Below are 14,709 nucleotides of genomic sequence, written 5' to 3' on the forward strand. Positions count from 1 at the left end.
TGCTTATATGGTCAATTAATCTTTGGTAAAGGAGGCAGGAAAATGCAATGGGAAAAAGTCTTTTCAGCAAATGGTGTTGGGAAAACGGAACAGCAACATGCGAAAGTATAAAACTGGGCCACTGTCTTACACCATACACAAAAATAAATTCAAAATGGGTTAAGGATCTAAATGTGAAACCTGAACCATAAAAATCCTAGAAGAGATTCCAGGCAATAATTTCTGTGACGTCGACAGTAGCAACACTTTTCTAGATATGTCTCCCAAGGCAAGGGAAACAAAAACAAAAACAAACTCCTGGGACTACAGCAAAACAAAAAGCTTCTGCACAGCAAGGGAAACAATCAACAGAACTAAAAGACAGCCTACTGAATGGGGGAAGATATTTGCAAATGACAGATCCAAAATATATGAAGACCTTCTACAACTCAACACCAAAAAATAAATAATCCAACTAAAAAAATAGGCAGAAGACATGAACAGACATTTCTCTAAAAAAGACATACAGATGGCCAAGAGATGCATGAAAAGTTGTTCCACATCACCCATCATCAGGGAAAGACAAATCAAAACCACAATGAGATATCACCTCACACCTGTCAGAATGGCTAAAATCAGAAACAGAAGGAAGAGCAAGTGTTGATGAGGATGTGGAGAAAAGGGAACCCTTGTGTACTGTGGGTGAGAATGCAAACTGGTGCAGCCACTGTGGAACACAGTGTGCAGATTCCTAAAAAATTAAAAATAGATGTATTACATGTATGATACAGTAATTCTAATACTGGGTATTTACCCAGAGAATACAAAAACATGAATTCGAAAAGGTACACACACCCCTGTGTTCATTGCAGCATTATTTACAATAGCCAAATTGTGGAAGTAGCCCAGGTGTACACTGACAGATGATATATGTGTATACACACACACACGCATACACACACACACAATGGAATATTACTAAGCCACAAAAAATGAATCTTGCCATTTGCAGTAACATGGATGGATCTAGAGAGTATAATTCTAAATGAAATAAGTCAGAAAAAGACAAATACCGTATGATTTTACTCATATGTGGAGTTTACAAATCAAACTAACAAAAGAACAGACTCTTAACTGTAGAGAATAAACTGATGGTTACCAAAGAGGAGGTGGGCAGGGGAATGGGTGAAATAGGTGAAGGGGATTAAGAATACACTTGTGATGAGCATTGAGTCATGTATTAGTTGTTGAATCACTGTGTTATACACCTGAAACTAATACAACACTCTTATGTTAACTGTACTGGAATTAAGAATACAATATAAGGGGCGCCTGGGTTTCTCAGTTTGTTAAGCATCCGACTCTTGATCTCAGCTCAGGTCTTGATCTCAGGGTCCTTGGCTCGAGCCCTTTTTTGGGCTCCACGCTGAGCATGGAACCTACTTTAAAAAAACAACAACAAAACCAAAAAACCAATATAAGGTTCACCATCAGGGCGCCTGGGTGTCTCAGTTGGTTAAGCATCCTGCTCTTGAGTTCCATTTAGGTCATGATCTCACGGTCCTGGGATTGAGCCCCGCATCAGGCTCCTTGTGCTCAGCAGGGAGTCTGCTTGAGATTCCCTCTCTCCCTCTCCTTCTGCCCCTCCCCCCAAATAAATAAATTAATTTAAAAAAGGTTAATCAACAAATGTATTTTGACTATGGCATTTTTTCATTTAGTAAGTATATAAGCGTATAATTAAATCATTTCTGTGACCTATACGTATAAGATATAAAACTCTTTCTAAATGGCATCAATTTAATCTCTAAACCTACCTTTTTATTTTTATTTATTTATTTATGTTTTGAGAGAGAGCGGAGGGAGGGGCAGAGGGGAAGAGAGAGAGAATCTCAAGCAGGTTCCATGTTCAGTGTAGAGCCCAGTGTGAGGCTGTCTTACACAACCCTGAGATCATGACCTGAACCGAAGTCAGCAGTCCGGACACTTAACCAATTGAGCCACCCAGGTGTCCCTCTAAGCCTACATTTTTATGTGATGTTAATATTTTAGTCCTTTTATAAATCTCAATTTTATTCCGCTTTAAATTGCTGTTGTATCTTCTTCATGGGCATTTAATAAAATAGGACATTATTAGATTAAGTGAATGCTTTGAGTTTTTCTTCCTTTCTGATTTAAACAGTTTTTCAATTCAGAACATAATACACTTGTGTACTCTTTATATTGTACATGCTTTATAGTTAATATATTTTCTAATTTTTTGAAAGAAGCATTTTAATAAAATGATTCTAAACATGATTATTTACATTTCACCCAATTATGTATAAAGGGCTTATAAATACTGTCAATTGTATGTGTTTTACTGGGAAGTGGTTTAAATGGTTGTTGAAATGATAAGGGATTTTTATTGTTTCATTCTTTCCCCATGTTGGAAAGGTTTTATTATTTCTAGGTGATTCATGACTTATCATTTACCCTTTTCATTTCAAATAGGCTTCCCAACCAACACTGAAGCTGAGAGACACACTACATTTTATTCTTTGCCATCTTCATTGGAACGAACACCCACCAAAATGACAACATCCCAGAAAGTTACCTTTTGTTCTCATGGCAATTCAGCTTTTCAGCCAATAGCATCAAGCTGCAAAATTGTGCCGCAAAGTCAGGTTCCTAATCCTGAGTCACCTGGAAAATCCTTCCAACCCATCACCATGAGCTGCAAGATTGTTTCAGGTATACAGTTTTAAGTTCCTAAGTATTTTTGTTAAACAAGTAATGACTGTTGATTAGCAAAGCTGTCAACAAAGCAAAACCAGAAGTCATTTCATATGCAGACAGTTTTTGAATAAGAAAAGAAATGAAATTCAAAGCAGTCAAGTTTTTATCTCCAAGAAGTGATGCGGGTAAAATGTTTGCTGGGATGTATGGTTGAACCTAAGGTAGGAATTCAGTTTTTGACTTCTGTATGGCAACCAGAGTGGCTAGTAATAACGTAAACTTGGAGGCCTTTTGGTGTGGAGTTAAAGCTTGAAAGGTGAGAATTGGTTTGGGATTGAACGTCTTTCATACTGACCACGCTAGAAAATTACTCATTCTGTTAACAGTAGGTAGTTCTGAGCCTTCATTTTCACTGGGATTGAATTGTCTACTGTGTCATGACAGTTTCACATTCATGTTAGGTAGACTTCTGGTAGGAATATACTTTATGGTGTAGGTTGCACCACTTCAGAAAAGACTTGAAAGAGAGTCAGTAGAAATATCTAGGCAGTGGGAGGCCTCTATGTATGAAGGGGGGGAGAAAAGGAGTCTTCAGTGCTAAAACTAGACAACTAAGCAGAAATATGATCCAAGTCTTTGAAATGGATGGAAGGTGAGGAACATGTAATTTTACCTCCCAGTTAGAAGCATCGTGGAACTTGCTGATTCATAGGTGAATAGGCTGAACATTACAGATTGGTTGGAAGTTTAGAGAAATTCATGGATGACAAATTTGATCGATAAAAAACCTTTGAGGATGTTGAATGATACATGGGTAATCTTCGAGAGTGTTCTGTGGGAACAGGAACCTCTGGATTGTAGCTGTGACTTAGTATTGACAGACTTTTGTTTTGGGTGGGTGAATTTCATGTTTTCCAAAAGGAAATTAATTGTAAATCAGGACTCCTGGTTTTTAAGTCTATCTGTGCACTTACTGATTTCCTGTAATTTTAGTGTCTTTGAGTTCAACCATTATTACAACAATTTGCCCAAGTTGTGAAGGGTTTGATTTAGGGATTCAGGAGTTCCACGCTGTTATGTAAAGCTCTGCTTTTTTAACTTCAGTGCACTTACGGGATGGGTGTGTGTGGGGGGGATCTTGTTAAAGTACAGATTTATATTTAGTAGGTCTGGGCTAGCACCTCAGAATCTGTTCCTCAAGAGCTCGCTGCTGATGCTGAGATAAGGATGCAGCGAGGGAAGCACACCAGGCCCCGCCTCAGCTACACCGCTGCTGTTGCTCCAGACCCAGAACATAGAGCCCCATTCTCTTTTCCCCATTTGTCATCTTTGTCCTCCAGTACCATCAGCATTTTCTTAGATGGGTTGAGTATATGTCTTTTGTTTACTTTGTTTCTCTTTTTTATTAATAAAGGTTCCCCCATATCAACTCCAAGTCCATCACCACTGCCTCGAACCCCAACTTCCACTCCTGTCCATGTGAAGCAAGGCCCTGCCAGCTCCGTCATTAATAATCCTTATGTTATCCTGGATAAGCCAGGGCAGGTCATTGGAGCCACCACTCCCACTACAGGTATGCATTTGATCAATATTTGTGCGATCCAAAAGGTTTGATCTTTTGTAAAGATGAAATCCTAGTGTGACTTCATAGCCATATAATCTTCATCTCTAAACAAGAGGAGGAGCTCTAAACAGTAAATCCAGTGCTGTTTCTCTGAGAGAAGATGTCCTTATGTAAAAGTTCTATTTTTTAGGAATTTACTTATGTTTTCTTTTTAATTTCTAAAGATTAAAAGTGAGCCATAATTAGTTTTCTTAAAAAAAAAAAGTTGATTTTGTTTTCATTTGGAAGACATTCTTTTTGGGCCTGCAAGCAAGGTGGTTATTTTCCAAATTAAGCTTCAGAACAAGAATACCTTTGTGGCCCACATATGTTTCTCACCAGTCAAATAAAAAAAATGATCTTTGCTTTTCTGTGAATAAAGTAAATTTTTTGTGTGTGGAAGAGAAATTGAACTCTGCAGTTAAAAAAAGGGTCTTGATAGGAAGAATAACAGGATTTATTACGTTTGTCATCATAATTTCCTGTAACTACAGAGTGCTTTTAAAAGGTTTTTCCAAGTATTTTCACTAAATTATTTTATGTATTTATTTCATTTAAACTATGTGAACACATCTAAGTGTAAACTTTTCTGTAGCTCTCACTTCTAATTAAGAGAAATAGTGAAAAGAGAAATGACTATAAGATACTAAGACTGATTTTTTTTTTTAACATAATTAATTTTAACACATGAATGTATGCTGGATTTTTCCAAGTAGCTTTTTGGAAGTTAGGTCCTTCAACAGTGATTATAATTGTGGAACTCCTTTTAAAAATTCTGCTTTCAGAAATTACTTAGTAACCTTTTGAATGCATTTATGGATGTCAAATAGGTTTCCTTTGAGGATGGTTAGTTTTAGGAATTAGTCTTTGCAGGCAAGTTTGGTAAATGGAGCAGGTAATCAAATACCATTTTTGGTCTTGACTTAGTTTTGACTATAGGTGGTGGAACTTATTTTTTATCAGACCCTAAAGGCAGTTATACACATGGAGTAAAAATTGCTTAATGTCAGCAGCACTTTGGAATAGGTATAACCTCCTGGTGAAACTACTTTGAGGGAGTTAGCGTTCACTTAGATTCATACATGTGGTACGTCATTACATAACCAGTACCCTTAGTTCTGGTATCTGTCTGTATACAGGTAGCAGAGTGTGTGATGTCTACGTACTTATTCTTCTGCATGTCCTTACTAGCTTCTTGTCTATTTTTAGGTTAGTGAGGTAGTCAGCTTCGTAGGAGGAATCCTTAAGTATTTTTTCTATAATAATTTCATGATTGTAAGTTTCAACACTTAAAAATGAAAAATAGTGAGGGAAAGGGGAAGCGTGGTGGAAAAGTTCCATTTTGCAAATTTTACTTTGTTTATACTTTATTTTAAAATCTGCCTTTCTTATCAGGAAGTCCTACAAACAAGCTCCCTACTGCCTCCCAGGCCTCCCAAGGAACAGGTTCCCCTATTCCTAAAATTCATGGAAGTAGTTTTGTAACGTCTACTGTCAAGGTAACACTCTTACTGCATTGTTGCACTTTCCTAGTTTGTGAAGACACTAAGTTCAAGCCCAGCAAGAATTTGTCAGTTGATAATGCAAATTTCATTAAGTAGAATCTTCAAGCTAAAAAGTGTCTTGAAGATCATCTACTCCAGACTCCTCTACCTTACTCTTGATCTTTTCCTGGTGTGGAAGATGTTTCTCAACGCTTCCTTAGTTGGACAGTCGGTATCTATTTGAAAACTTACTATGATGAGAAGGCAGCTATTTTTAGAAGCGGGGGGTGGTCAGCTTTGTTACAAATTTTTCCTTATAAAAATATTCATCTGGCAGCATACTTTTCTTCCTATAGTTGCCCTAATAATGAGTAAATATTTATTTATTTATTATTTATTTATATATATATATATATATTTTTTTTTTTTCCCCTCTATGTCAGCCATGTAGTTACTTGAAAATAATTCTTTCCACAATTTTTCTTTTTTTTTTTTTTTTCCTTCAGGGTAAGAAAACCTTTAAAATTAGAACTTCAAATATGATCTGACTTGTTACAGCTAAGAGTGCTAGGTATCTGCTCACTGATCGGCAGTGACAGCCCCTGCTGTTTTGGTTAGTTAGTTAGTTACTTGTCATTGTCATGGCTGCCTAGAGCCTTTGAGGTATAAACCCGTGTGTGAGAACTGAGAATTCAGAAATCATCTCCTACATGACGAGTGCTAATGCATTTCTTACATATAGGTACTTAACAGTGATGATATTGAATAGCTTTCTGGTCCAGGGTGAGGTTTTTCTCTGAGTTCAGTGCTGCCTGTGAGCACCATGTTATATGAATGCCTAAATTGTAATAATTGCCTTGAAGGTCTTAATTCTCTAGTCCGTTTTTAGTGTTTGTTGATCTTTTCGTTATGTGATTAAGCAGTATTAACTTTGTTGCTTGTCCCTATTTTATGGCAAATTGGCTCTGAGATTTACATTTTGTATTTGAGAATTAGAGACAAATGTCAGTAATTTTGAATGTTGACCTTTGTTGGTTTTGCATTTATTGTTTTAAGTTCTTTTTGTTGTTTTGTTCTTTAAATCCTTATTGAAAAACTTCCCTGTGTGTTGGGTATTTATTTGGAGTAAAGATAACAAATCAAGTTGTGTGAATACTATTGAAAGGGTGTATATACTGAAACACTCTAGCTGTTTCATTTATTTATTTAGTGCCTAGGCTCTAGGGATAGAAAATAAGTAAAATACAGAGCCAGGCCTTTAGTGGCTTATCAACAGGCAGGGGACTAGACGTGCAAACCAGTGAGTCAGCCAAATGTTAGAGGTGTGTAATAGTCTTTCCAGCATACACCGGGGCACAGATGAGTAGGTTCTTGCCAGGGTATAGCCTTTCCGTGCATTTGGTTTCTAAAACAGTATTAAGATGCTAGTGAGGGGGGTTGGAAGACTGCAAAGTTTTGAGCTTTCAGTTTTCTTTTGTTTTTCAGTTATGTTGCTAGAGGATATCACAGGTTTATATTAAATATAAGGGCTTAGAATATCTGATGTCAGTTATTTTATCCAAATTGTACACTGTATATTTTTGCATACGCAGCAAGAGGACTCTTTGTTTGCATCTATGCCACCTCTTTGTCCTATTGGGAGTCACCCTAAGGTTCAAAGTCCCAAACCTATAACTGGAGGACTTGGAGCTTTCACAAAAGTGAGTATTTATTAGGGCATTATCCCACAGGTCAATATGGGTTTGTTACCTAATTGTTTCTGTGGCATGTTGGAGTCGATTGACATTACCCCATAACATGTAACTTTTTAGTATGTCTTAATTCTAAGACCAGATCCTATGTCTGCAACATGCTTCCATTTATTTAGTGGTGTCCACAGGGCAGCTGTTGGTAGCCAGCAAGATGGTAACTCCTGAGAGCACAAACTATATGTGTGTTTCTTTCTGCTGCCATATGCCACCAAAATCTAAAACAAATGGACTAGGTCGAGTTTGCAGAAACACAGGATCAAATCCAGATCCTACTTTTGGTCCCTTTGATAGCTGATATGGGCTGTATTTAAGCAGTATTTCTACCCTTCTGGTGGAGTCATTTTTTATAGACCAAGCTTCATTAATTCATTAATTCCTGCAAGCAGAATAGATTCAGATATTAGTGGCTTTTTTCACGGGATGATTATTCAGCATCGTTATCATGTTTGTTGCCAGGTAATCATCAAACAGGAACCTGGTGAAGCCTCTCACGTGCCTGCAACAGGAGCTGCGAGCCAGTCACCTCTCCCTCAGTACGTGACTGTGAAAGGGGGTCACATGATAGCTGTGTCCCCTCAAAAACAGGTCCTAACTGCTGGAGAAGGGACTTCCCAGTCACCAAAGATTCAGCCCTCCAAGGTTTGTGTTGGGTAGGGTTGGGGAGGTCAGTATGTCAGTGAACGTTATTTACCTAAGTAACAGGCAGGTGCTGACAGAATTCACATGACAGGTTGCTGATCCCAGAAAATCCTGTAGATGGAAGCCGTGTTGGAAAGCAAGTTAGTCAGTGTTAAACCCATCTGCTCTTGCAGTAATCATTGACAAGAGCAGGGCCTGTGTTACAGAGGGCCCAGGAACAGTCGAACAGGCAGAGGGACGCTATGTTATCTCTGGCAGTGAAGATGATAGACTTCACGGACACAGCTTCCAGTTGATTCAAGTGTAAAATGGGTAGCTGACAGGACCAAGGTCTGCTGTTTTATTTATTTCTGGTAGGTGAGTGCTGTAGTTTACATCTCTGATGTCCAGGCTGTGTCATCTGTTTACTGATTCTTGACTCTTCAGAGAATTTATTTGCTTTATAATTTGAAAGTGTGGGGAGCTTAATATATCAAGAAAACTGTAAAATGACATATAGGTCCATATTTTCCTGCATCGGTTGTGCTTATGAGTGCGTGTGTCTGTGTTCTGTTTTCATTTACACGCTATCTGTAATCCTCATGTATCCAGCCTTGCATGGTGGATACTCTCAACCCCATTTTACAAATGAGGAAACTGTCCTCCGAGGTCAGGCAACTTCCTTGAGAGCATTTAGCTAATGAGTGACACAGGATTTGAACCCAGGTCTGCTGACTCTACAGAGCTAGTTAAAATTTGTGAGCCATTGTCTGGAGCCTAAGCATACTTTTAGAACCTGCAGAGTTAAATTATCTCATTCGGGGGGCAGATATATTCTAAAGCTATCAAGAATATTATGTGAAGTGTTTGTTTTTCAACTTGAAAGCCAGCGTATCTAGAGATAGATGAATTGCTCTGAGAGGAGTACTTTAAAATAGAAAAATGGTTTTAGATATTTTGGTTTAGGCTAGACAGCTGCACATGGATTGTGACAAAAATTCATATGTTACAGTTCTCAAGTCTGTAAGAGTCCATTAATCACTTTCCCAAACTTAACCTGGTCATGACTCATCTGATGATTAAAAATATATAGATACCGAGACCCCCATCTCACACTTTCTGAATCAGAACCTTCTCGAGCTCCCTGGGAACTGGATTTTTATCAAGCTCTCCTGCCGACTCCTCTGATTTGGCAAATTTAGAAACCACTTAAGCTACAGCATCAAATTTGACTTTGGGGCTTCCTTAGCCCGAATCACTAAGACAGGTACCCCCAACTGCTTCCACATGCTCTCATTATTGTTTTGGCCTTAGGAGTAAGCCTTTGTCAAAGTCCTTCCATAAATCAGTTAATGTTATCTGGACTTCCTACTCAGACACATCATAATTCTTTAGAGTCTATTTTGCTTCACCAAAGATACATGGAATCGCTGATTTGGGTTTTTGAGTCAATATAGCATTGCTGTTTATGCCCAGAAGCTCTGGACAAAATGCAGGTCCCTTTTTTACACTTCGCATTTTGCAAATCCACTCCTCTGTAATGCTGAACAACCATATTGGCTTTCTTGTCACATTGCTACCTACCTCATGGCATTGTAGGACTAAGAAAAAGTGGATGGTTTTGTGCTAGAATGCCCTTAAACTTTATTAAGGGCACCTGAAAAAAGCCTCAGAAGAGTGTGAAAGAAATGTACAGAAGCAGAAGAGCATGAGAAAAGACATTTCCTGTTTATCCAGGAAATTTAGTACATGCTTTGAACTCCAGATAAGGAGCTGTCTGCCAGTACAGACAGTCCCTGGTTACCGCCGAAGTGCATTCCTAGAAACTCTGCCAGAAAACAGAAGGGTGAACAAAACGATACTGTTTTACCTTCCATTCAACTTTGGCTTATCTTTTTTCATGAAAGTAAAGAAGGGGTGCTGCTTTTGCCATAAAATGGGACCTCTGAGCACTTAGTGGATTCAGGGGGGAAGGAAGCAGTGTGGCATAGTAAAAAGAGTGTGAGCTTTGGAATGAGAGCTTGTTACAGATCTCAGCCACTCATTACTTGTGTGACCTGGGCGGGTTTGTCTTTCTGAACCTTGTGTTTTTCCATCTAGTAAAAGGGAATAATACCCTGTCTTTCAGTGCTGTTGGAGAATTAGAAATCATTGGATGGAAAGGACTTAGCACAGAGCAAGTACTCAATAAATGATAGCAGCTAATGTTACACAGCTAAGGACAAGTCCTGTGTAAATATTCAGGGTACCATGATCATTCTTCTCATTGGAATACTAAATTGTAATTGGCTATATTTTTCAGTGTGTGGAGGGAAAATTACATACATAGAATCCTCACTTTCTGGTTGTTAAAGTAAATTCTGACTTGCAGAAGTCTGTACAGGGCACAAACAAAAACAATTGAATCAAAGCGTGAGTCAAAGGGAAGTATTTATACCAATAGAGAACAAAGGGTGTCTGTTTTGTGAAACTAGAAGGAAATTAGGAACGCAGAGAGAAGTGCTATGGAATAGGAAGAGTTCAGGTTCTAGGCTAAAATGTCTTGTTAAAAAAAGAAAAACTAATTTGGGGTTGTAGTGTCCTACTTAAGAGTCTTCCTTATGATGTCCATAGACAGCTGTGCGTAGGATTTTCCCCAGGAGAATGCCAGACTTCCTCATTCTCCCTTTTTTCAAACAGAGGAGGCGGGGGTTAATCTTATGAGTGGTATGCTCTACTGGATAAGCTTTGCTAATAAAAACTGCCCTCCTGTGGCCAACTTGGGTTACCACACCTTATTTAGCTTTCGGAGAGATTAAGTATGTCATATTCTGGAGATTTTGAAGCAGTGGAGTGAGGATAGAGGCTGGTACAAGGTGGAAAAAGCAAGTTAAGGTGCATGAAATTTCAGAAAAGAAAATAGGTCCAATCTGTATGTATTTTCCTTTAAGATTTTTTGCTTTCTTTGTTGGCTTAGGAACATGAAAATAAATTGTATAATTTAGTTTATGCAGTGAATTATTAAGTTTGATATATTTAGGAAATGTGAAGACTGTTGTCTTAGGAAAAAAGTTTGACTACCATAATAGAGAAATCCAAAACCCAAAAAGCTTAAATAAGGTTTTTTCTCACATATAAAAGACCAGTAGGCAGTTCTTGTATGTTGGCTCCACAGTCATCAAGAATCTAGACTGTTACCTTTTGCTCTGCCATTCTCAAAATTTGGTTCTCAGCTTGTGGGCTATGATAGCCATTTCATCTCATGCCACCATGTTCACATTTCTGGCCAGCAGGAAGAAAAAAGGGGTTGTGGGGAGGCATAACCCAAAAGTTGCACTCATCACTTCTCTTCCTATCCTTTTAGCCGGAAGTGAGATGACCGCTGACACTAGGCTGGCAAATGTTCTATGTGGCCATGTCCCTAGCTGGAAACTGGGGGCTCTGTTACCATGAGAGAGAAAACAAGAATGCATATCAGGGTTCAACTGGCACTTTCTGCCATTACCCAAAAAATGTTTTTCTACATTAAGAAACCTTTTTTCCATAAACACATAGAAAAGTTTTTTTGTTTATTTGTTTTACGAGAGGGAGAGAGAGAGAGCAGGGGGTTCGGGAGGGACAGAGGGACAGGGAGAGAGAGAATCTTAAGTAGGCTCCACAGCCAGCAGGGAGCCTGATGCAGGGCAAAGTTCTTGATTAATAATGAGAGTTTCTCTACCTCCACATCTGTGGAGGTGGGTGACTGTGCCTAGCTCTGTGGCCACGGCAGCACTCCATGTCGCCTGCAGAATAAGGCTCATACAGTCAAAATAGAGATTTGGATCATCTGAAGGGATTGTTTTAACCAAGCCAGGAGGTGGGAGGATTTCTTTTCCATTCTAAGTTAACTTGCTTTTTCTCCCATTGGTTCTTTTTTTCTTCTTTCTTTCCCTCCTTCCTTAAACTTACATAAAAGTGAAGAGGCTATTATAATGAATCCTTTATGCCCATTACACAGTTTCAATGATTATCAGCTTTTGCTAATCTTATTTCTCTTCCTAGGGTATTTTAAAGCAGATACCAGATGTTACAGACTTATTTCTCTTTGACTAAATGAATGTAGGATTTACATGAAGGTCCTATGCCCTAGCCGGCCATGGATCCATTTGGCGCGTTCCATCCTTTGAGTCTCCGTGTGGCCTCATAGATGACTATTATTTGGTTAATAATAACAAGTATCGTGGGTAGCAGCAACTGTCATTTACTGTGTACATCCTGTCTTATGAGATAAATAGTATCCGTATTTTGTAGATGAGGTGTCTAAGTCTAAAGCTCAGAAACATTAGATAACTTATCCAGGTATTAACTAGTGGAACAAAACTGGGAAACCAAGTCTGACTGCTTATAAAATGCTGCACTCTGTCTTGTGTGTTACACTGTGGTTTATAACCGTTGGTTAGGGGACTGTTTTCTTTATATCAGCCGTAGTGTCCAAGCACACGGCAAGTGTGTTTTACCGTATTTACATTCTTTGAAAAGAAACCGTGTATGATTTAGTAATTATTTAACTTAAAAGTTCCATTTATCAGTTGCATATGGTTTATCATTTTGTTCTTCTTCTTAGGTAATCCTATTATTATTTATTAATCTTATCATTTTTAATTTAGAGAGATTCTAAAGTAAAATACAGAGAATAATATAATCCATGCCCATATATTCTCCACCCAAAATTAACATGTTCCTATTTATTTCATCTCGTATTTTCCCCAAAGAAAAACATGACAGAGTTGAAGTCCACTTTGTTCTTCCCGAAAGCAACACTATTATGAATTTGGATGTGTAGCTTTCCAGGTCATACTTTTATTGCATAAATCCGTAGCCATAAACAACATGTAATGTTGTGTGTTTTGAAGATTTACATAAAAGATATTTATACTCATATTTTTTTGCAGCTCCCCTTTCAGTATTTGTTTTGTTGTTGCTGATGTATGTAGTTCTGGTTCATTCATTTTTTACAGATGTGTGCTATTCCACTGTCTCGTACCGTTGTTTATCCATTCCTCTACCTGTAGACAGTAAGCATGTTGTTACATGTTATAGGCATTAAGTTTGTAGACAGTTTTTTGTAATTATAAATAGTGCAACCTTGGACATTCTGTATATGTTCCCTTGAGCACATGTCTCAGATTTCTCTAGGATAGGTTTCTAAAAGAGGAATTGTTATAACATGTGATATGTGAATTTTCAATTTTAGTAGGTACGCCATTACCTCTCTGGAGTGGCTATACAAATTTAATTTTCTTTAGCAGTGAACAAATGTTCCTGTTTCCCCATACCTTCCAGCCACTTCTTGGTGTTATCAGACTTTTAAATTTTTGTCTTCAGTCTGATGGGTGAAAAGCGCTGATACTTTATCATTTTCACTTTTAGAAGGTAGATCTTTTGGTGTTCTTTTAATCTTATAAAAGTCTTTTCATCTAGTTTCTAGTGAGAGTTTCTATTTTATGAAATAACTGAGAAGTGGGAAACACTGCCCCAATTTGCCGTTAATTAATTTGTTTCTTCTAATTTAACATCCTACTATTGACTTTTAAAAGAGTTCTATAGTATTTTCTTACTTGAAAGAGTTCACTTTATAATATCTTCAGAACCAGATATTTCCAACTTGAGTAATCTGGATATTGGGGTATTTTTTTTAAAATATTTTTTTAAAATAAAAATTGTATTTCTTTGAGAGAGTGAAAGAAAGCGAGAGCACCAGAGGGCAAAGAGGGTCAGAGGGAGAAGCAGACTCCCTGCTGAGCGGGGAACCTGACGTGGGACTCAATCCCAGGACCATGGGATCATGATCTGAGCTGAAGGCAGATACTTAACCGACTGAGCCACCCAGGTGCCTCCCTCACGCCCGTTTTTTTTAAAGATTTGTTGATTTATTTTAGAGAGAGAGTGCGTGCGTGCACCTGGTGGGGGAGGAGCAGAGGGAGAGAAGCAGACTTGCAGCTGAGCGCAGAGCCCCACGCAGCCTGCACCCATGACCCTGAGATCGTGACCCCAGCCAAAATCAAGGGTCGGCTGCTTAACCGTCTGAGCCACCCAGGCGCCCCTAGACTTCTTTTTTAACCAAATGTTTGCCTTTAAGGAAAGGAAAATTTAGAAGTATATAGAAAAAGATAACTTTTCTTAAAAATCAGTTAGAAGTAGTTCATTTATTACACTACGTAATAAATGATGTGAATCGTTAGGAGTTTCAGAGATGAAGAAATAGGCATTTCAGATGGGGATAATATTGGAGTGGTCACTGAAAGAGGGGATCTTTGAAAGTATGTAGTGGAGTTTCTAGTTCATATATGGGAATGTTTTTTGCAGTTTTTTTTTTTTTTTAAAGATTTTTATCTATTTGAGAGAGAGCATGCACAAACAGGGAAGAGGGGCAGAGGGAGAGGGAGAAGCAGGGAGCCCTGTGTGGGGCTTGATCCCAGGACCTGAGATTGTGACCTGAGCTGAAGGCAGACACTTAACCGACTGAGCTACCCAGGAGTATTGCAGTTTTTCTTAATGTGAAGCTTAAAATGACCTGGGTAGCCACACAGTGGTGAAA

General features: G+C 38.3%; 1 protein-coding gene across 8 annotated transcripts in view; it reads left to right on the forward strand.

Annotated features, from left to right (window-relative positions):
* YEATS2 (YEATS domain containing 2) overlaps nucleotides 1-14,709 on the forward strand; it is a 105,603-nt gene that overhangs the window by 57,975 nt on the left and 32,919 nt on the right. For all 8 annotated transcript variants that reach the window (XM_026497688.4, XM_044383782.3, XM_044383792.3 and 5 more), the window contains exons 11-15: nucleotides 2,473-2,712; nucleotides 4,112-4,270; nucleotides 5,696-5,799; nucleotides 7,377-7,484; nucleotides 7,992-8,174. In XM_026497688.4, coding sequence (XP_026353473.1) covers nucleotides 2,473-2,712; nucleotides 4,112-4,270; nucleotides 5,696-5,799; nucleotides 7,377-7,484; nucleotides 7,992-8,174 — 794 coding nt within the window. The remainder of the gene's footprint in view (nucleotides 1-2,472; nucleotides 2,713-4,111; nucleotides 4,271-5,695; nucleotides 5,800-7,376; nucleotides 7,485-7,991; nucleotides 8,175-14,709) is intronic.

The sequence above is a fragment of the Ursus arctos genome, unplaced genomic scaffold (genome assembly GCF_023065955.2).
Source record: "Ursus arctos isolate Adak ecotype North America unplaced genomic scaffold, UrsArc2.0 scaffold_4, whole genome shotgun sequence".
Classification (NCBI taxonomy): Eukaryota; Metazoa; Chordata; class Mammalia; order Carnivora; family Ursidae; genus Ursus; species Ursus arctos.